At 34.6% G+C, this 23,664-nt stretch overlaps 3 protein-coding genes across 3 annotated transcripts; 1 reads left to right on the top strand and 2 right to left on the bottom strand.

The window, feature by feature from the left end:
• Positions 1-7,415: 7,415 nt before the first annotated feature.
• LOC116002210 (secoisolariciresinol dehydrogenase-like) lies at positions 7,416-9,178 on the bottom strand. The gene is made up of 3 exons (XM_031242285.1): positions 9,102-9,178; positions 8,624-8,942; positions 7,416-8,058 (listed from the first exon to the last, which is right to left on the bottom strand). Exons 1-3 carry the CDS (start codon positions 9,125-9,127, stop codon positions 7,600-7,602), a joined length of 804 nt encoding a protein of 267 aa, XP_031098145.1. The 5' UTR covers positions 9,128-9,178; the 3' UTR covers positions 7,416-7,599.
• A 5,858-nt stretch (positions 9,179-15,036) lies between these two features.
• On the top strand, positions 15,037-15,615 carry LOC116011101. Its single transcript, XM_031250621.1, has one exon. The coding sequence runs from the start codon at positions 15,037-15,039 to the stop codon at positions 15,613-15,615; it is 579 nt and encodes a 192-aa protein (XP_031106481.1).
• A 4,952-nt stretch (positions 15,616-20,567) lies between these two features.
• On the bottom strand, positions 20,568-22,378 carry LOC115996425 (tyrosine decarboxylase 1-like). The gene has a single exon (XM_031235636.1). The coding sequence runs from the start codon at positions 22,316-22,318 to the stop codon at positions 20,702-20,704; it is 1,617 nt and encodes a 538-aa protein (XP_031091496.1). The 5' UTR covers positions 22,319-22,378; the 3' UTR covers positions 20,568-20,701.
• Between the last annotated feature and the right edge of the window lie 1,286 nt (positions 22,379-23,664).

Raw genomic sequence — 23,664 nt, 5'->3', positions numbered from 1 at the left:
AGTACTTTGTGCAATTTGTCATAGGGGATTTTATTGTTGTCTTTGGGGGTTTGATCAACATATATACCAAATTGGGGAAATTGTTAGTAAGAAAATTTAGAGTGTGTTTGGTTGACGGGTTTTGGTATAAGTTAAGATATGGATATCAAAGTGATTCTTATTGTTTTTTATTTTTTTTTTTTGAAATTGATTCTTATTGTTTGGTTGACAGGTTTTAGAATACTACTATAGGTTTGTAATACCCTATTAATTGAAAAACTCTTATCCTTATTAAATTAGGGTTTCATTTCCCTTCCTCCTTTCTACCCCAACTATTAATATATTCGCATTCCACCCTACTACCAAACATGCAAAATACTTTTACCAAAACTCGTTACTCTTACCAAGTATTTGATACCCATACCGATTCCGATTCCCATGTGCGAACCAAACACATCCTTAATATTATTAGTATTAGTTTTTATTAGTTGGTATAGGTTGGACCAAAAAGACTCTTGTGTCATTTAACACCTCAGACTTAGACTATTTACACTTTAGACTCTTTTGATCATTTAAGATGACTTTTGTAGTGAAATCCTAATTTAGGTAAAGATATTTTCGTTTTTTAATTTTTTTTTTATTTCAAATTTCTGCGCCGTTTTGATTGTGGAGAAAATGTTGAAATGTTAATCATCAGAGTTTAGATGCATACAAGAGGATTACATTTTGATATCACAATTGATAAATTATATATAAGCAATTTGGTATTAGGCCTGAGCATGAGTGGTTGGACTCAGACCAAGTGGTCAATAGTCTGAAACTTGGGGCCCATGCATGTTGGCATGTTATCTCATTTGTCATAGGGAATTTTATTGTTGTCTTTTGGGGTTTGATCAACATATATCAAATGGTAAAATTATATTATTAGTAAGAAAATGTAATATTATTTGTACTAGATTTTGTTAGTTGGTATAGGTTGGTATAAAAATAATCTTTGTCACATTAAGAGTCTAGACTTTGTTATAATTTTTATTAAGGAACTCTCATGTGTGTGGCAAGAATAATCATCAGAGTAATGGTACTATTACAAAATTGCTAATCCGCGAACCTTTTATAAGAGTATCCGCGACCCTTGTACAAGGTCGCGTATGATGGGATCACTGAAAGCTTTCAATTGTTGTTGGGCCATGGAAAGTTAAGAATCCGCAACGGCTTCAGAACACAAATGAAATGCCGTCATTTTAATATATTTAAAAAATTTTACTAACGACTTTAAATTTAAAAGAAAATTGACGTTCTATTTTGTTTTAATTAAAAAAATATTAAATCACAACACATACGACGTGTTGCAAAAAAAAAAAACAAAAAATAAGTGACAAAAAATCTAATTTATATGCTATTTTTGTGCTAGTGAGATATGTTATTTCTATTTTTCTCAACAAAGGTATGATTGCGATTTATCTCACCACAAAGGGACGTGTGATCCTGTGGAAAATGGAGTGACAATTCAAGGTGTCCAAATAACTATATAAAGGGGTTGTGTAAGATCATTAATTCATTACAATATGAAGTTTCTAGTGTTATTACATTGAGTGAAAAAGAAATCCGATCATACGTATAAAAACTCCAAGGGTACGGTTAGAAAGGAGTACTATCAATCATAATTACTCCAATCAAGATTAAAATACAAATGGTGTTCAAAAATTAGGTTAGTATACGATTTGTGTAAACGAGGAGCTTAATTCAAAAATATATTTTAAAAAAGTATAGTTTTATAAGGTAATAAGGTTGATGTTTAAATAAGTGATAGATCTAGTTTAGTAAATCATTTGAACCTTGTAAGTGTAGAAACGGAGGTTAATATTTACTGGAAAAAATTTGTGCATTGCTTCACAAATCAATTTCTGGTGTTTTATTGTTTTGTAAATTGAAATAGTAAATAGAATAACTACTTAAGCGTATACTAAAAAAAAAAAAATCTTGTTATCCTACACTATAAAATACTTAATACATATATACTCTCTATATTTCATTTTATCTGTCATATTTACTATTAATTGTCAAACCAACTCTTTCTTTTTTGCTTATTTCTATTATTAACATTTTCTTATAATATTTAAATTTGATTTATTGTGTTTAATAGTAATTTTAATGTAGTTTCTAAATATATAAATTTTACATACTAATTCTAAATATAATATTATTAAAAATTAAATTGTAAATAACTTCAGTCAAGTCTCGTTAACCGGGCTTGACACATAAAATGTGACGGAGGGAGTATTAAATTTCAACTTGTATGAAGATGTAAAGATCCAAATTTAAAAAGATTGAACTTATGAGAAAATTAAAAAACGAAGTTCATCTTGTACTCACACTATCTTTTATTATTCATTAAATATCTAATGTTTAGTTGTTTATTTATGTTTTCTATGAAAAGTTAATTTATGTTTTCTAGGAAAATGCATTAAAAAAAAAAAAGTGTTTGTGCAGAGACATTGTAGTAGGGGTCACATGATGTTTAGATATCGACCAGCATCTCAAGAATAAATGTGATACTTTTCTTTGAAAACAGAATAAATGTGATACTTTGTTGCCAGTAGGCAGTAGTGTAATTAACTACATTATTAGTTCATGTCATTTTCTCCCTACTTAACCTATTTGGGTGCAGATGAAGTCTTAAATACGTGCAAGAAAAAATTTGTAACTAATAAGTTTGTTTCACTAGGGTTAGTGACACAAAATAAATAACAATGAAATTAAATGTAAAGAGCAAGATATTAAAGAGATTTATAATGATTCGGAATAAACTTCATACTCAACTATTCTCCTTAAATTTTAATGCGGCTTTCTACTATATATATTTTGGGTTACACAAATACAAGTGAGATATATAGAAGGCTGCAACTTCTTCTGGATGGCAATTCTTGAGACAATCACAAACTTCTCGTCGACTTGTCATTCATTATTGTCGTCTGATTAGATCTAGCTAAGGATCAATCACAAAGTCGCATTGCTAAGTTGATCTTCCAACTTCTCTAGCTTGAAAGATGGTGTTTTTTTGTGCGCTGGACTTTGAAAGAATCATGCATAATGATTCTTCTTTCAGCTTAGAAGGCTAGATTTTGCAATATAGCAATTTCTTGATGATAACTTTCGACAATAGATCGCAATAGTTGATTTTTCAGCTTCTTTTCTTTTAAGCTTAGGATCCTTCTTTCATAAATAAGGAGAGGTTACCACCAACTTGAATTGAATTGCCCGTTATCACTCAACAAGTAGTAGCCATCCAAAATCTGCCACAATCCTCGAAAATTTGTTGACATATCACTTAACTTGTGCAGCTTGAGAACCTTAAGGTAAAGACAATTTCTCTATTTGTCTATAGGCACACTTTTGTTCAAAGAGTCTCTCTTACTTATCAACAATTTGTCTTGTGCGTAGACTCATAGATGTTAGACAAGTTACATTGTGTCTAACAACTCTTTTTTATTTTTTCTCGTATGAGCTTCTTGCGATGATGGTCTTCCATAAAAAGTCTCCATTAAAGTTTCCTTGAACTTTGGTAATAGCATTGAATGACCTTGATAGTTCGTATTGAGATATCCTTGACTTGATTCCAAAGGTCTTTTTTTCGATCCTCTTCTCCCGATTGCTTTCTTGCAAAGCCTTTTCTTCCAAAATACGGTCATACGGTTGTTGAAATCTATTATTCTTTCAAATAGAAAAATCAACTTACAACAAGAAATGAGGACCTATTATGTCTATACAATATCTTTTGCATCATCAAAATTTATTAACAATTATTTCTAACAATCTGCATTATAAATTAAAATATCTTGAATTTGAACTTTTATGAAGATGTAAATTAAAGATTCAAATTTAAAAAGATTAAGTTACGAAAAAAATTTAAAAAAAAAACGAATTTGATCTTGTACTCGGCACTATATATTTTATTATTCAATTCATCAAATAGGTAATGTTTAGTTTATTAACTTTATTTACGTTTTCTAGGAAAATGCATTATAGGAAATATTGTTTAATTTTGTGCAGAGACATTGTAGTAGGGGTCACGTGATGTTCAGATATCGATCTACATGTGAATATGAAAAATAAATGTGATACTAAATTGTACACTAATTACGAGCATGACAATTATTTTTTAAAATAAATTTATACTGCATAAAAGAAGAATCTTCATTATATTAAATGTAAATATTTATTAATAATCCAACTTACCATGTCCGCCAATCCGCCATAGACTAAAAGAATAACTTTCCCGTACTCCCTCGACAAAGCAAATCTCAAACAAGGTGATTGCTTAGATTAGATATTAGCAACCTATTTAAATTAATAAATTAAAGATCCTTGTTTTACTAATTACTCCGGTAGTAAATTAAAAAGAATCACAACTATTGTATGATCAAGTCATACCTAAGTAGTTCAATAGAGAACAGGAGACATGAAAACGGCTGTTTTGCCTTGCCCTTTACGGACTAGCATATTTGTTGAATATCAATCATGTGATTAATTAGAGTAATATATACATATATATTGACAGAGTAATCAGGCAAGCAGCATCCGACCCGAAGGTAGACAAACGGCCGCCCGTTACACAAGAACGACACATTAAAGAGGAGTGGACAACACATTTAAGAGGAGTTACTCCTTGTCGTTATTAGCAGCACTTAGTACAACATTAAGCATCCGTTACTTACTCACAAAGAGTCGTTGGCACTTGTGGATATAAAAGAGGAGTCTTGTTGAAGAAGTGGGAGACACTTAGTTTATTACACACTACACTATTGTATTGACTACTCATTGTACTATCATTCTGATCAATAATACTCAAATATAGTCCAGTAACAATACTTACTGTCATATGTGTGTGTGTGTGCCCATAATTAGGTGAAAATCATGCCCCAAGTGAGAACTTGTGAACAAATCAAAACCATTGATATAGTAGATCAACGGTTGAAAATAAAATAAAAAACTTTGTAATATTTATAAAAATAACCCCGATTATTTTAAAAATTTGTAATATTTATGAAAATGACACCGCTCATGTTTTACTTGATTTCTCATCCATAAAATCTTGGAGATCAATGGTTTGAATTTGTCCACAAGTTCTCACTTCGAAAGTGGTTCTCATATGATTAGAATTATATAGGGTCTAGTTCATGTGAGAACCACTACTTGGATGTGAACTCCTATGAATCGTTAAGATGTGAGATTGGACAGTCGAGGTCTCAAGGGTAGTATAGTGGTGCATCTAGTGCAATTGTGTAGTTGTACAGTAGTGCAGTGCTGTATATTTACCAGGTCAAAATTATTATAAACCACAAGATCAATGGTGCACAATGGTACACAAGTTCACATGTTAACAAAGGTTCTCATTTGAACCTAATTATATATTCACACGCGCGCGCGCGCGCACACACACACACACATATACACTTAGAATCAAGTGCGAAGGAGCTCCCAGGTAAAAAATGCAGATAAATCTCAACCATTGATTCATTCAAGATAAACTGCATGCTCTTTAAAAAAAATCGCCACCTACGATCTTAAAAAATGTGCATTGGACGGCACAACAATGTATACTGGAAAGCAACAATGTGCATTGAACGACATAAATATGTGAAGCAATTATTGAAAAGACTAAATTCAATACAATATCTTCAACACAAATTATAAACAATCACAAATCATAAACAAGCAATACAAGATTCAACTCGATCAAATTAGTAATTAGATATTCATTCAAGATAAACTATTCTTAAAAAAGAAACAATTTGACACTTACGATCTTCAAAAATGGGCACTAGAAGATAGAACAATGTGCACTGCAAGGCACAACAATGTACACTGGAAGACAAAATAATGTGTACTCAAAGGGAGAAACTCTGTACTCTAGAACAGACAACAATGTGCACTAGAAGAAGAAAAATGTGAACTAGAAGAAGAAGAAAAATGCATTGAAAGACATGCAAAAAAAAAAAAATTTAAGGGAAAAGTGTTAAATTGACCCCCTAAGTCATTCGGATAGTGCAATTAGGTCATCTAAGTAAAAAAAGCTCCATTTACATCTCCTAAACATGTAAAATAGTACAATTGAGTCCAAATAAACATGTATAGCAGGTTAAGTCTTTTACATTTCGACATGTGTAACTTTTAAAATATTTTTTACTAATTTATTTATAAAATTATTAAAGATAAATGAAAAAAATAAATAAAAGATTAAAAAAAAAACTTAGCAACCACCGGCTGTCCGGACAGCTGGTGGCTGCCTCGTTCAAACCTATGACCTTCTATTTGGGAGAGTAATTTCATGTCGCTTGACGACAAGGTCTTTTGACAAATTCTTTTTTTTTTTTTTTTATGAAAATTAGTATAAATTGTACCGTCCATCTCAAAATAATGAACACATGAAAATTATATTTAAATAAAAACTGCGACGATATTTTTGCACATTTACTAAATGTTTATTGCATCGTTTACGTGAAAAACAATATCATTTTAAAAATACAACACACGGTTTAAAGAAAACTAGTTAAAATACGTAGTAGTTTAAATAAAAGATTCGACTATATTTTTGTATATACGTAGGAAAAAAATTTCCCTCATCATTTTAAGAAAAATCTAGTAATCCACATTATTTTGATCTAAATACGCATGAACAGATTGGAATGAAGAGTTAAAAACACATTATATATTTTGCGATAAAGACACTTAATTATTGATGTGGTTAATATGGTTGTTCTCACGAATATGTACAAATAGTAGGTCGGATCGTATATGGATCCTTGAGTCGTCTGGTTATTGGTTTAGGTTGTTGAACTCGGAAAAATGTGACAGTGAGTCAGAAGGTCCCGAGCATATAATAGTTATGTGGAAAATATTAAAAGTTCCTTCCTCTAGCATTTAATGCGATATTTATAGGATAAGAAAGTGAACACATGCCTGAAATTCGGCATGCACGGCACACGTGTGACTCATGCACAAAGGAAGGTCGGAGGCTTTGTTGATTCCTCCATATGTATTAAGGTTCCTGACACCCTCATTTCCGCTGCAATCGAGTCTGACTAAAGGAGTAAGGATCAAGTTTCTAAGTAGGGAAGGTTGGGTGGTTCGTCTTGACCTAAGATGGCCGGGACGAACCAGGATGCCGGAAAACACTGTTCCTAACTGAGCCCCTTGCTCGGTCCTCTATCCCAGGTCGGGTCGAGTTGCTTTAAGGTCGGTAAATGGTCGAGAATAATTTCTCTAGACAACACGTCCAGATGCCTGAGTAGTCATGCGGTACATAGAGATAAGAAAATATTCCTTATCAATTATCCTTTTTATTAACAGTATTTTAAGTTTCAATTCTGGTGGTGAATTCCAGCCGTGTTTGAAGCTAACAAACATGTAGGGTGAAAGAGATGGTAAAAGAAGGATTTAATGTCCACGCCTCAACCCAATTTATTTTGATATAATTCAGAAAGTAAAAAAAACACACATCATAAATAACTAATAAAGTAAAAAATAGAAAACAATCCAGCTAAATTGGTCAAGTTATTGACTTCCACGCTTACTGAATGTCACATATTAATTAACTATGAAGGATTTAAGTTGCTGAAGTTACTTTGGTGGGAAGATGCATAGAGTGGAATTCATGGCACTAAAACCTCCATCAATAACCAAGTTATGCCCGTTCACATACTTGGACTCGTCGGAGGCCAAGTACAGCGCCGCCTCCGCCACGTCATCCTGCTTCAGCACCTCCCCTTTGAGGTTGTTGTAAAGCTTCTTGAGATCCTCATTGGTTGTCAACCCCAAAGCCTTCATCCCCACCGGGCTGTACACGATGAACGGAGAAACGCAGTTGACCCGAATCCCGCACCGTCCCAGCTCCACCGCCGTGTTTTTCGTCAGCCCCAGCACCGCGTGCTTGGAGCTGGTGTAGGAGTGTGGCGTGGTCCCCGCCGTGGTGGACGCCACGCTGCCCAGGTTGATGATGGTGCCGGCGCCGTTAGGGATCATCACTCGCGCCGCGTGCTTCGTCCCGAGGAAAGTGCCCACCACGTTCACGCTCATCACCTGTTAGGTATAATTAATGAATAGTCTCCAAGGTAAGTAGAAGCCATGTTGATCTTCATCTCGAACCCACTCCATTCACGTGGGAGTGTAAACCAGGTATCATTAAACCATAAGATCTTTGTCACTTAAAACTTTTACTATATACACTTTCTGTCTCATTTTATCGGTCTTACTTTCTGTTCTTTGGAACCTGTCTTAATAGTACTTTTCTGTAGTTTCTAAATATATAAATTTTACATACTACCACTAAATTCAAAATTATGAAAAATTGAGTTAAAAATAATTTCAGTCTACTAACTGAAATAGATACATTCTAAATATATAAATTTTACATACTACCACTAAATTCAAAATTATGAAAAATTGAGTTAAAAATAATTTCAGTCTACTAACTGAAATAGATACATAAAATGAGACAGAAGAAATAGTATATATGGCAAAAACTTTTGTAAGGGTGGTTCTCAATCTGTGAGATCTGTGGGATAGAGGTCAAAGGTCTGACCCACTAATAAAAAATTTAACTTATTAATCAAAGATGGAATTGAACCCCGTGAAACAGTCTCACCTGCTCAAACTCCGACTTGTCATCGTGGAGGATGCCGGGCTTTGTCACTCCCAAAGCCGTGGCTGCGTTGACCATGATATCCAGCTTCCCGAACTTGGCCACGGTGGCGTCCACCGCACTTTCGACGTCGGATTCCTCCGCGACGTTGCAGTGGAAGTAAACGGCGGCGGCAGGGTCCAAATCCTGGCAAAGTTTCTCGCCCAGCTTGTCGTCGGTGTCCGTAAACGCCACCTTAGCTCCATGTTTCAAGAAGAGCTTTATAATTGGCTCCCCAATTATATTTGTGCCGCCCGTTACGAGGGCAACCTTTCCTTCAAGTCTAAACAAGAAAATAACACATTAATAACCAGTTAACTACGATCGCACAAGCTAGAAATCTGTGTTATTTTATCCACACTCCATAGTAAGAACATCGACATATTGCGTTTGACTAAGAGCACACACCAAATCCATAGTATCAAATAAATTAATTACATACCTTCTATCTGCAGAAGTTGAGGCCATTGAGAGATTTTAGGTTGGTTGATACTAAGATGATATGAAAATGTACTTGCACCATAGCCATTTAAGTACTAATCCACTGCCGCTGATTAACAATTTGTTATTATGCCTTAACGGGTAACTCAAGGGATTTAAAAAGAGCAAATTGTCGGAACGAATGAAAAAACAATAGTATTCTTAATCTGGATTGGTCAAGGCCATATATTACTTATCAAAATCTCATTATGATAGATCATAAATAATGAGCATGGTTGAAAAAATCAATAGGCTCTTCCGGGACACTCAGGGAGTGCCTGGTGCCTAGGACGCCTAGGTGGGAATTAATCGGCGCCTAGAGTTTGTACAATTTAAGGTTGTTTCGCTCAAAACGATGTTGTTTTTGAGTGAAATAACCCATTAAAAAAAAAAGAAAGAAGAACAATAGTTAATTGGCAGCATAGGCGGCCTAGTTGGTGCCTAAGAGGCTTAGGCGGTCAGCGCCTAAGCAGCCTAGGCGGTGCTTAGGCGGCCTAGGCGGTCACCTAGCCGCCCAGCGCAGCCGCCTAGACCATCATTTAAGCTGATATGCTAGGCGGCTGACTAGCGCCTAGCGTCTATGCGGGGATTAATCTGCGACTAGGCGAGATTTTTGCAACACTGATTATGAGTTATGTTTAAAAGTTCAATTTGGATTATTATTATTAAATATAAAATAATAAAGTGTGTCTGTGTGTATGTATGTGTGTGTGTGCGCGCACACGCATATATAAAATTACATTTTGACAAAAAAATTAATACTTTTACATCAAAATTGTAAAAAAATATATTGCATTTTTTCTCAAAAGTATTACATACATTTCTCATATAAATAATTAGCATTTTATTCCTAATTTCGTATTACATTTGCTAGTATAATTATTATATTTCATATTGATCAGACTCGTCTCAGGACAAGGATCCGTGAGACGGTCTTACACAAGCTTTTGCCATATATATATATATATATGGCACTTGTGTGAGATAATCTGTAAGACAGGTCGAATTTAGGATAGTTCGTTGCTTGATATTTTGGCAGAAATCATAATATTTATTACAAAAAATTTAATATCAATTTAAATTGAATAATTTGTTACCTATAATAGATATTATAATATTTATATGTAAATTGTGATACTATTTAGGGTAAAACGATTTGAATGAATAGTCTGATAGTAAGGTGACATGAAAGTGTACTTGCACCATTATTGCCATTTAAGTACTAATCCACTGATGATGATTTAAGAATTTGTTATTATGCCTTAACGTGTAGCTCAAGGGATTTAAAAAGAGCAAATTGTCAGAACGAATAAAAAACAATAGTATTCTTAATCTGGGTTGGTCAAGGAGATATAATACTTATCAAAATCTCATTACGACAGATCATAAATAATTATGAGTTACGTTTAATAGTTCAATTTGGATTATTATTATTAAATATAAAATAATAAAGTGTGTCTCTCTCTCTATATATATATTACATGTTGATAAAAAAATTACTCCGCTATACTTTTACATCAAAATTTAAAAATATTTATTACATTTTTCCTCAAAATATTACATTTCTCATATAAATAATAAGCATTTTATTCTTAATTTAGTATTACATTTCCTAGTATACGTATTACATTTCATTTTGACCCGTCTAGTTTCACGGATAAGAATCCGTGAGACGGTCTTACACAAACTTTTGCTATATATATATATATATATATATATGTCACACTTGTGTGAGATCATCTGTAAGACAAGTCAAATTTAGAATAGTTCGTTGCTTGATACTTTGACAGAAATCATAATATTTATTACAAAAAATTTAATATCAATTTAAAATGAATAATTTGTTACCTATAATAAATATTATAATATTTATATGTAAATTGTGATACTATTTATGGTTAAATGATTTGTACTTCTAGTAATGTGATATAAAAGGCTATGTTTGGCAAACCTAGCTAAAAAGGTAGCTGAAAGTTGAAAAATAGCTGGAAACTGAAAAGTTATAAGCTCGAAGCTGAAATCTGAAGAGTTGTTATGCTTAAAAGTGTTTGGTAAAATTAGCTTTTTGATAAACTAATAAATGTAAAAAGACTAAAAAGGACATCTTCATACAATTTAAATAATTTTAAATTTAAATAGGTTTGTTTATATATTAAAATATAAAATAATGAAATCAATATACTTAAATAAAATATAAAGTAAGAACATATATTTAAAAATATATAAAGTAAAACAAAATGTTTGTAATTCGTGAGATTAGTTTATACAAAAATTAATGTTCAAACACAAATGTCAAACTGAAATTACAACCAAACATAATTTGAAGAAAATGTCAAAAGGGTTTTAATTGGGAGGAGTAAAGGATGTCATTTATTTAAAATAATAACGATAAAGATGGAAAAAAGTTAAAAAACTACTAGCTTATTTTTGAAAAGCTGTCTAAAGTAGCGTCTCAAAATAAGCTTTTATTTCAAACTATTAGCTTATTTTGAGAGCATTACCAAACAAAGCTTATAGCTTATTAGTGCCATTTAAGTACTAATCCACTGCTGCTGATTAACAATTTGTTATTATGCCTTAACGTGTAGCTCAAGGGATTTAAAAAAGAGCAAATTGTCAGAACGAATATAAAACAATAGTATTCTTAATCTGGGTGGGTCAAGGACATATATTACTTATCAAAATCTCATTATGACAGATCATAAATAATTACGAGTTATGTTTAATAGTTCAATTTGGATTATTATTATTAAATATAAAATAATAAAGTGTTTATATATATATATATATATATATATATATATATATATATATATATTACATTTTTTCTCAAAAAGTATTACATTTCTCATATAAATAATAAATATTTTATTCATATATATATATATATATATATATATATATATATATATATATATATATATATATCACTTGTGTGAGATAATCTGTGAGGCAAGTCGAATTTAGGATAGTTCATTGCTTGATATTTTGACAGAAATCATAATATTTATTACAAAAAATTTAATATCAATTTAAAATGAATAAGTTGTTACTTATAATAGATATTATAATATGTATATGTAAATTGTGATACTATTTAGGGTAAAATGATTAGTACTGAAGGTAAATATTGTAATACTTATAATTATATTGAAATTGTGATACTTACAAAGTGTAATTCTAATGTAAATATTGTAATATTTACATGTGAAATGTTACTATTGAAACAGTGCTATAAATCTTGCAATTTCCGATCAACTATACAACATATTTTGATCGAAAAAGAGATTTCCGATTAATATACAGATCAAATGGAAGATCCAAAAAAACTCTCATCAGAATTTCCGTCCAACACTAATTTTTGTTAAAAAATAGCGTCAAGCCAACAGATAAAAATTGGACGGATATGTCGTACAGTAACCCACCTTTCTTAAAACATTGGAACAACGTTGGACGAAAAACTCACGTATTATATTATGTGATTTTCCTTCCAACTGTTAGACGGAAATTCCGACCAACAGACAGAAAACTCAAGTATTGAATGTTGTAAATTTCCTTCCAACTGTTGGTAGGAAAATCCTAAATCATATGGAATGTTTTTATTATTTTTATATTACAATAATTTTATGTCTAACTTCTGTTAATAAATTATATGTCATCAACAAATTAATGTACACACTAAATTGAAAATTGAAAATACATTTAAACATCTAAATTATTTACAATTTGAATTATAAATAAACGTTACTTATCATAGATAATATAAAGTAAAATTAATTATTACTAATAATAGATGTTATAATACTTATAACTAAAATTGTAATACCTCCATTTATCTACAATTCGACCCACACAAATTTTTGCAAATATATATAAGGCACTAAAAAGTGGGAGCCATGTGCGTGCACCAATGACCAACGACCAACGTGGGAGCCATGTACGTGGGATTCATTTTGCCAGGTTCATCCGGATTATGGAAATTAATTTTGTGCACCAACGACCAACGTTGTTGATGGGGTCACATGAAAATTTTGTGCACCAACTACCTTCAATTCGTTGTTGAAGGGGTTACATGAAAATTTTATGCACCAACTACCTTCGTTATTGATGCCGAAGTTGATGATGGAGTATATATATTACTTAGCTCAAGGGATTAAAAAAACGAAAGAAAGAAAGTCAGAACGAATAAAAAGCAATAGTATTCTTAATCTGGGTTGGTCGAGGATATATATTACTTATAAAAAACTCATTATAGCAGATCATAAAAAAGCATTCGTGGATCATAACGGAGTTCCGTAACTAATACTATAGTTCATCTCAAAAGATACTGCCTCATATTTGTGTTTATATTATCGAATGAAACTGTAGTTATATCGAAATGTAACTGTTGTTGTGTTGAATGTAATTGCAGTGTATATAAATTGATATTGAATAACAGTTTCACATTTTTTTGTGTATATTGTCGATGAAACTGTAATTATATCGAAATGATATTATAGTTGTATTGAAATGAAACTGTTGTGTATTATAAAAGAAATTGTAGTTGTGTTGAAAGAAAACTAAATAACAGTTCACATGCATATTTGAGTGTATAATATCGAATGAAACTGCAGTTATATCGAAAAGAAACTGCAGTTGTGTTGAAATGTAACTGCAGTGTATATAAACTGAAAGTGAATGGCGCGGAACGGAGGCCGTTTCATCCGTCTGTTTTCATTAATCAAAACGAGGTCATTTTGATGCGCGATCCGCAATAAAATTTACGATAAAAAAGTATGAGTTATGTTTAATAGTTCAATTTGAATTATTATTATTATTATTAAGGAAAATAACACTTTTGGTCCCTCAATTGTTGTCCGATCTGCAATGTGGTCCCTCACTGTCAATTTTATGTAATTGGGTCCCTAATAACCTTAAATCTTAGTCAATGTTGCCCTTCGGTCAGATTTCTTACTAACTAGTGTTAAAATCATGGGCAATTTAGTAATTACGCAACACCACAAATAGGTAGCATTAGGCAACACACCCACTAAAGCTCTCCACATAAAGTTCTTCCATATATGAATAATTTAAAATACAATAATAAGTAGCAGACTTGTGGTAAAGGATGGGGGAGACACTGAGTTTTACACACGAACATTACACTGTACTCACTTACTATTGTACGCAGCTACTGTTACTCACTTATCTAATATTACACTGGTAACCATATTTACCATCATTGGTGCTTTCATTGAGAGTTGAGGCCAAAGTCTTAGGTGAAGCTCTACACATAACAACAATTTCAGTTTGTCAGTAGAGATGGTTGGATCATCTAGCGATTCCCACAATTCTCATCACGAGAATCGTGGCAACACCGGTGATGGTCACGATGATGGTCATCACCAGCAACGCAACAACGTAACAATCACAGTGGAGGACAGCAAGTGCCCAAAGCACAAAAACCACCTATGAACCCCCAGGCGGCGGCCTGTGTCATTCAGTAGGCAACGACAGCCTTAGCCTAATTGGGGGCAAAGATTCAAGCTCAACTGCCCAGGTATCCGCGCAGAAGGAGGAAATAGAGGAACAAAGGACCCAGCATCTGTGTCGTGATGCAACTCGTTGGCTGGTCGTTTCTATGCCCGCCATGGGACGGTGGGGTGAAAGGGCTGCTATCCAATCAAGGTTGTAGGCACAACTGAAGACCAAAAGGACCAAGGTTCCACACCAAGGTGAGCAGTCGCATCGGATGGAAGGAATGGGTGAGTCTAAGGGGCCAACTCCGTGTCAGTTCATGGCGCTCAAGCAAACCCCAAACATGCAGAAGGAAGTGGTGGAAAAACTTCAAAAAACATATAGAAGAACTAGAGAAAAGGGTAGAAGCAAGAGAACATTCACTAGAACTTGAGGTGAGGATGGCCGCTTCATTTTCTCCTAGTATAATGGATGCGCCCCTCCCAAGAGATTTTAGGTTGCCCACTATCAAGGCCTACACCGGGACTTCTGACCCGCGTGTCCACATGACAAGGTACAAGGCAGCCATGGTAATGACCGGGGTAGGCAACGCCATAATGTGCAGAGCGTTTTTGTCCACTTTGGACGAAACCGCCCAAGATTGGTTCAACACGATATCGGATGGTTCGATCCAGAACTTTGCGGGGTTGTCCAAACATTTCTTGACTTATTTCTTCCGGCATATACAACACAAGAAACTATTTTCACATCTCTACGAAGTAAAGCAGGGCAGGGGCGAAAGCTTAAGAAATTTCTTAAGCAAATGGAAGACAGAAGTCAACAATGTGTGCGACTTCGATTCTAAAGCGGCAATCCTCATGTTCATCCAGGCATTGAGGTTAGGAAATTTTCATAAACAACTGAACACTCACCATCCACGCTCCTATGAGAAGCTAATGAGGATAGCAAACTGCTATGCCGAGGTCGAGGAGGCTGATAGAAAGAAGAAAGATGAGGAAGAGGGCAGGAGGAGTGGGTGACTTGACAAAGTTGGTCCGGCCAACCACGCACCACGCCCAAACCAGTTATCCGCAACGAAGGGGAAAGTTCAAGAAAGGTCTCGTCTCGCCCCACCGCGACACTTAACACCGCTTACTCACCCGGTTAGCGTGATTCTAAGTCACGCTGAGGAAATGGGAATGGTGCATTTTCCCTCAGAGTGTATAGCAATTTCTACGTGCGAGGACCAAACCAAATACTGTCGATTCCACCGACAGGTTGAACATGATACTGACGAGTGCCATACTTTAAAAGGACAAGTAGAGGAACTGGTGCATACCGGATACTTTACTCAATTCGTTAAGTATCCGGGGCAGTACTAGCATCAACAAGGCCTACCCGACAATGTGTGGCGAAAGGAAGAGGATCCTAAGCCTTCAGCCTCCAACACCAAGAAGAGAAGGTGCGACTAGGGCGAGGAAGGAAGAGACAGTGAAATAAAGGAAGAGCCCTTACAACTTAAAAAACATGTCATTCGTTGACAGTCCCTCCTGATTATATTAAAAAAACACTATATTCTCTTAGGGCCGACATGAGATTCGATCTTGCTAGCTACCTAACGGGAGAAGCTGACCTTTGACCGAGCCTACTGCTGGTCAAAGTGAGCTCGCAGACAGAACGCCCAAAAACAAAAACAAAAAATACAAAAAAAAAACAAACAAACAACAAAAAGAAAAACAAAATAATAATAATAATAATAAAATTTGATTGGACGAAGCAGCCTCGGCCTCAGCCACATCCACAATTATCTTACCGTTTAAAAAAAAAACAAATTCATCGCTCTTCTGCACTATTGTTACTCCCTAGTAGACTCTGCTACACTCGCAAACTGGGGAGTAGGAGGGCTAGTGACAGGACAATTGGGCATGCAGCACCCAACCCAAATCATTAGCACTGACCCGAAGGCAACAAACGGTCACCCGTTACACAAAGACGACATATTGATGAGATGATAATTACCATAACCTCAAAAAAAAATTATTCATATATGAGTTTTAAATCAATAGAAATATAGAAATCTCTATAACTGAGGTAATTGAGTCCAAATATATTTAGACTTTAAGTTATTGTATTTTATAACAAAAATAAAAATGTAATAAAAATTTTTGTTCAAATACAATGCATAAAAAATCAACAAAGAAAAACATAAAATTCAAAATTTAATTTAAAAGTGTCATTTTTAGTGTCTTTTTTAAGTGCATATTTAAATATAAAATTATTTACCAAAATTTCATTGTCAATTCTTCATAAACTTTTATTGATTATAAGTTGATACGCAAAAGGCACCTAATTGACCATTTCCTTTGCATATTAATTATTCTATCATCAATTATTGGTTGACAATTTTTATTCCCCAGTGAGTAGCGTGAGAGTAATAAAATAAAGCACCATATTACATACCCATATTTTTCACTCACAAATCGTTGCTCGACACATACGATGATTAAAGTTTTTTTTTTAAAAGAAAATTAAAATTAATAAATTAAAAAAATAGTGCCTAGCATATTGCCATATCTTAGAACGGTTATTTTGTGAGTGCCAATTGTAGGCCTGGGCTGTTTAGCATTTTTAAATTAAAAAGATAGTGTCTGGCAAATTACTTGCATAAGTGCAAGTAAAATGTATTGCAGATGCAAGTAAAATGTATTACAGGTGTAAGTGAATTGTATACTGAGCATCAATACCATCTAATGTTATAACTAGGTGCATATATGTTATAACTAGGTGCACCTAGGTGCATGAATATTAACAAGGTAAATTGCATTTGTAAGTGAAAGTATTTGTGAAAATAGGTGCATGAATATTAACAAGGTAAATTACTTGCACTTGTAAGTTAAAATATGTGCAAAAATAGGTACACTTGTAAGTGAAACTATGTGCACTTTTAAGTGAAACTAGGTGCACTTGTAAGTGAAACTAGGTGCACCAAAGTTCTAGATATTTACAAAAATGCCACCGCGTCATTTTTTTTAAAATTGCATCTGATTCGTTGATCTGGCCACGTGGACGGTTGTGAAGCGTTCTCATTTCTTACCTGGGCGGCCTATATATATATATATATATATTGCTGTCGAATCAGATCGAAATACCGCATACATTAATCACACATATATAAATAATCTATAGAAAATAAAGTTTTGAAAAATAATTCTATGATTTTCCATGTCTACCGTGAAGCAAATTCTACTGCTGATGCACTAGCTTCTTTTGGCCTCTCTTGCACCGAACCTACTGTTTTCTTCTCTTTCGATTTGGTGCCAAAATCGACTCTCTCTTCTTATTTGTATGATCTTCGGGGGTTTTCAGCACCTAGACGCTTATATCTATAAAATTTTGGCTTATTAAAAAAAATGTTTTGAAAAATACCTTTTGAAGCTTGGAGAATAATAGTTTGAACCTAAACTAGCTGACCAGATGTAAGTGCGGGAGTGATGAGAAGTGTATGAGAGAAAGAAAGATAGCATAAATAAATTTTAGGTTAAGGAGGGTAAAACAGAAAATAATAAAATATATGTTACTCCTGAGAACTTATGAATAACTTAATAATAGAGGCGCCAATAATAGCTATTCTCCTTGTAAGAGGAATAACTCATTCCTAAGAATAGCCAAATAGGCCTATTTTTGGAGTTGCTATTCCATATATTCAAGGCCTAGTCCGCGAAAAAAAGATGTTAGAGAGAGATTTTTGGGGAGAAAATGACACGAACGAGTGTGGTTGCCAGTTGTAGACGGCGTTAGGCGCTATTCGGGCACCTAACACCTAGAGGCTAGAGCACCTAAGCGATGCCTAGACGCTACTTAGGCGGCCGAGTAATCCAAGCATATCGTCTCCATTTTTTTCCAATCGGGACTGAGAGTTGTTGTTAGACTGTTATAATCTCCAAACTAGTTAAATGCATATGTAAGATGGCTAGTTGAGTACATGGATGCAAGAATATAGAAGAGGCCGGAGTAGCCGAGCAACAAAAAAACACTCGCCCAAGTTAAGTGATGCGCTCTACTCGGCCGAGTTAGGTGCCCAACTCATCGACACCTAATCGGCCAACCGACTAAAAGCCGACTATTTTCTACTTCAATTTAAATCAAGACAAATAGACAATAACTTATTGAACACCAGAAATTGATTTGCGAGGCAAAGTATACAAAATTTTCACTAAAGAGTAATCTCTGGTTTTACGCTAACAAGATTCAAATAATTTATTAAATTAGGTCCATCACCTATTTATAAAAATCAACCTTGTAAAATTACAATTTTAGCTAATCTCCTCGTTTATACAAATTGTATACCAACTTGGCTTTTCAACACTCTTTGTATTCTAAAAAACATAGAGTGTTACGCTTGATAGTACTCCTTTTTGACCCTTAAAGTTTCTATACGTATGATTGGATTCACTCGATGTAATAACCTTGGAAATTTATCTTGTAATGATTTCACATGATCACATGTCCATTTCTACTGAGATAAATTACAACCACACTTTTATTGAGAAAAAAATACCACTTCTTTGATCAATATTCTTGGCCACATTAGAATTCCTTAATATATAGGAATTATAACAAAGTCTAGACTCTTAATGTGACAAAGATTCTCTTTAGACCAACCTATACCAACTAATAAAAATTAGTACAAATAATATTAAGTTTTTCGTACTAACAATTTCTCCATTTAGCATATATATATATATATATATATATATATATTGATCAAACCCCAAAGACAAGAATAATAAAAATCTCTCTAACATAATTTGCACAGGGTACTCCCCTAAATGTCTGACATTTCTCAAGTCAAAGATAAAGATAAAACTTTAAAAATCAAGATAGAATAGGCACCATACAACAAACTAGTAGTTACTATTGTAGCCAATAAAGGAACATTATGTAGATAGAGAGATGCAACCAAAACCTTTAATCATCTCTAGAAAAGATAAAGCAACATAAGTCACTATCGAAAGATGGGGTATTGTTATTGCATAGAGTGAAAAAGATTGTTCACCTTTCACAAGTCAGATATTTATATAGCTCAAACTATCAATTAAGAACTTAATTGACTGAATATTAAAAGTAAATCCCTCACATCAAGGGTATTAATTACAAGTTTATCTTCAATTCTAAAACATATATAATGAAAGCATCTCCAAAATTTAGTTCTTATATCGTGGACCGTGGTCCCAAAACGACGTCGTTTCAGTAAGTGGGAGACGGAGCCCGTAATTGACACTACAGTTCATCTCAAAAGATACTGCCTTACATTTGTTTTGACATTATCGAATGAAACTGTAGTTATATCGAAATGTAACTGTAGTTGTGTTGATATGTAACTGCAGTGTATATGAACTAATACTGAATAACAGTTTCACATTTGTGTTTTATATTATTGAATGAAACTGTAGTTATATCGAAATGTAACTGTAGTTGTGTTGAAATGTAACTGCAGTGTATATGAACTGATACTGAATAACAGTTTCAAATTTGTGCTTTTATATTATCGAATGAAATTGTAGTTATATCAAAATGTAACTGCAGTTGTGTTGAAATGTAACTGCAGTGTATATGAACTAAAAGTGAGTGGCGCGAATTCATCCGTCTGCTTTCATTAATCAAAACGACATCGTTTTGATGCGCGGCCACAATGCATTGTGGGCCACGGTCCACGATATAATTTGCGCTCCAAAATTAAGGAAAACCATCTCTTAATATCAGTCTAAGATTTTCTAGTTGTGCTTAATTCCCCCAAATGAGATAACATGGCCCCAAGTTTCAGACTATATTGGGATAGGGCTAGCCACTTGGTTTGAGTCCAAACACTCATGTCATTATGTCAAGGCAAATTTCAAACTGTTTGTATTTCATTAACTGTGATATCCAAATGTGTTCCCTCATAACTACAAATTTGAAATAATAGTTAATTGCAAATTTGTTATTCATTATATTATTACATATATTATACTCACTAGAACTGGAATAAATGACCTTCATAATGGCAGAAAAAAAAAAAGAAAAAAAAAAAAAGAAAACCCCACACACAGAAACATGCAAACATAAGCAAATTCAATTCCCAACTCATTAAGCTGCATTATTGAGCATAGAAGTTGCATGGTCTTGAATCACCTTCCAAGCCATCTCCACATGCCGGAATTCGGTTAATGGTGCCCCGACGGCGAACCTCATCATATACACTCCTTCCATCACTGCATGAGTCATGAAAATTTTCCCACTTGAATTTATGGCCTCCAACACCTTCGCATTGAACTCATTCACTTCATCTTCATCCCTATGTGAAGCCTTGAGATGCTTCTCAATTGCCGTTGGCGACACTCTAAAGCAAACCAAAGAAAAATTCCTTGGAACCATAATCTCAAACCTCTCGTCCTTGGCAACAAGCCCTTCAAAACCTTTCGCCATATTCACCGCTCCACGAATGAAGTTTCTGAGATTTGCCACGCCATAACTCCTGAAAATTATCCACAATTTTAGTGCTCTAAAGCGTCGGCTCAATGCGATTTGCCAGTCTTTATAATCAACCACTTGCTTCGACTCGGTGGCGTTGTTCCTCAAGCACTCGGGGTTGGTAGACAAAGCCTTTGTTAGATCCGTTGGATGCTTCACCCAAAGGCAGCAACAATCCAACGTTGAAAACAACCATTTATGTGCATTAAGGCTGAAAGAGTCTGCATTTTCAACCCCATCGAGATAATGCTGATATTCTGAGCAAATACATGCACTTCCTGCATACGCCCCGTCTATGTGCACCCATATGTCGTGTTTGCCGGCGATTTCGCACAGCCGCCGTATTGGATCGACGGCGGTGGTTGCTGTTGTCCCTAGCGTCGCGCATAAATACAAGGGGATTAGGCCTTGTTCTATATCACAAAGAATAGAGGATTGAAGTGCTTCTGGGGATAAAGCAAACAGGTCAGCTTTTGTAGTCTCGATGACACGAACGTTGTGGGGGTTTATGCCGGCAATCTGTGCGGCCTTTTTTAGTGAAAAATGTGTTTGATCGGATGAATAGACAACAAGCTTCCCAAAGTTGTCTCTCCCAATCTTGCCCAACATTTTTTCCCTAGCGGCCACAATAGTGCACACCATGGCTTCGCATGTGGTGCCTTGGAGTACCCCTCCACCGCCGCCGGAGAAAAGGAAAGAAGTGGGAAGTCTTAGCAACTTCCCAAACCAATCCATCACAATGCTCTCGAGCTCGGTGGCCGCCGGCGATGCTATCCAGTTAAAGCCGACGACGTTGAGGCCAGAACTAAGGATTTCGCCGAGAATGCCGGGGGTGCTAGAGATGCAAGGAAAGTAAGCAAAGAAATTAGGACTTTGCCAATGGGTAATCCCAGGAAGTATATCCTTGTAGACATCCCGGAGGATGTTTTCAAGGGGTTCCGGGGTATTGGGGGCAGCTTCCGGTAGAGTTTTCCGGAGATAGCCCGGTTCAACTTGGCTACGGACCGGATACTTGCCGACGTTGTGAAAGTAATCAGCAAGGAAATCAACCACCATGTGTCCTTGTCTCCTGAACTCTTCAGGATCCAAAAGTAGACTACTTGTGGTGTTGAAGATGCGCTCATCATCAAGCTCAGATTGGATGTTCTTGACGGTACCCATTAAGGTATTTTTTGCAGAAAAATATATTTTATTGAAGATGGTGAGCAATATAATTGAGCATGATGAGTTCATATAGAGAAATCCTCCAGGGCAAGCAAAATTTGTGAAAAACGTGGATTTAAACGTAAAACATTACATTATAAACGTGGATTTAACATTGCATTAAACGCCGTAAATGGGTAGTTGAACATTTTATGCTGCCGTCTTACGTCGATCGGGACTGTTCGTCTGTACCAATGTGCTCAGTACTTAAGAAGGAAATTAAAGGCTCATGCTCAAACAAACAAATGTGCCCCACAATAAATGAATATGGAGACCAAAGGAAGAAAATAACTAATAACTACAAAAATAATCTATCTACTATATTAATGAATATTGACGATTTGTTTTCTTTTCTTTCTGGAATATAATGTTGACTTCACACATCTATATAAGAGATATGTATACATAAATACTTTATAGCACTGTACTTGTGGAAAACCTCCAATTGACAGCTCTTCATATAGAGAAATCCTCCAGAGGGCAAGCCAAACTTGTGGAAAACCTCCAATTAATTACCCATAAATTTCCATTATTACCCATTTATTATCTATTTATTACTCATAAATCCCCATTTATCACCCATTTTTGTACTATAAAAAAGGCCTTAAAAATAGTGTTCAAAAATCCCGCATAGGCTAAGCGCTGGCCGACCGCCTAGCATATCACCATAATCGGTGGTGTAGGCAATTGGCCGCCTAGACACCGATTAGGTCGCCTAGTCGCCAGGATCTGTCTAACTGATACTCTGCATGTCTCGATGGAGAAATAAATGGTCAGATTGCAACCAAGGAGGACTCTGTTGAGGTGGAGATCACGGGACCTTTTGAATTGTTCTCCACAGACGACGACGCGAATGTTAGTTTCATGACCCGAGGGTAGTCATTCGGTAGACCAACATAACCGATTTGAGTAAATAAAATAGACATAATGGAAAGAAAAAGGAAGAAGAAGAAGAAAGGGAGTCACGATATTTTTACGTGGAAACCGAAAGGTAAAAACCAAAAGCCATGTGAGCAACATTACAAACCCATGGCTTTCGCCAGACCTCTTCATTGGATGAAAATGTGTAAGGAAAACCACTGCAAAGGGTAAAGGAGATGATCAAAGCATGAAAAGATCAAAATACCCCTGTTTTGGACGGTTATTTGACAAAAAATTTTAACGGTGGACTAAAAGTGACAAGGGCTAAATAAGACTGGTCGCAATGTAGCAAAATTAATGAAGTGGACTAAAATTGGCAATGCCCTAATAACAGTAGGGCCAAAAATGGAAATAACTAAAAAAAATAAAAATGCCCTTGTATTTAACGTCATTTTAACGATTTTGTTAAAGGAGGACAAAAAATGGTCATGCCACAATAATACTAGGACCAAAAA

Source organism: Ipomoea triloba, chromosome 1 (genome assembly GCF_003576645.1).
Source record: "Ipomoea triloba cultivar NCNSP0323 chromosome 1, ASM357664v1".
NCBI lineage: Eukaryota > Viridiplantae > Streptophyta > Magnoliopsida > Solanales > Convolvulaceae > Ipomoea > Ipomoea triloba.
Note: the sequence above shows the minus strand (reverse complement) of the source record. Positions and strands in the feature narration are given on the sequence as shown.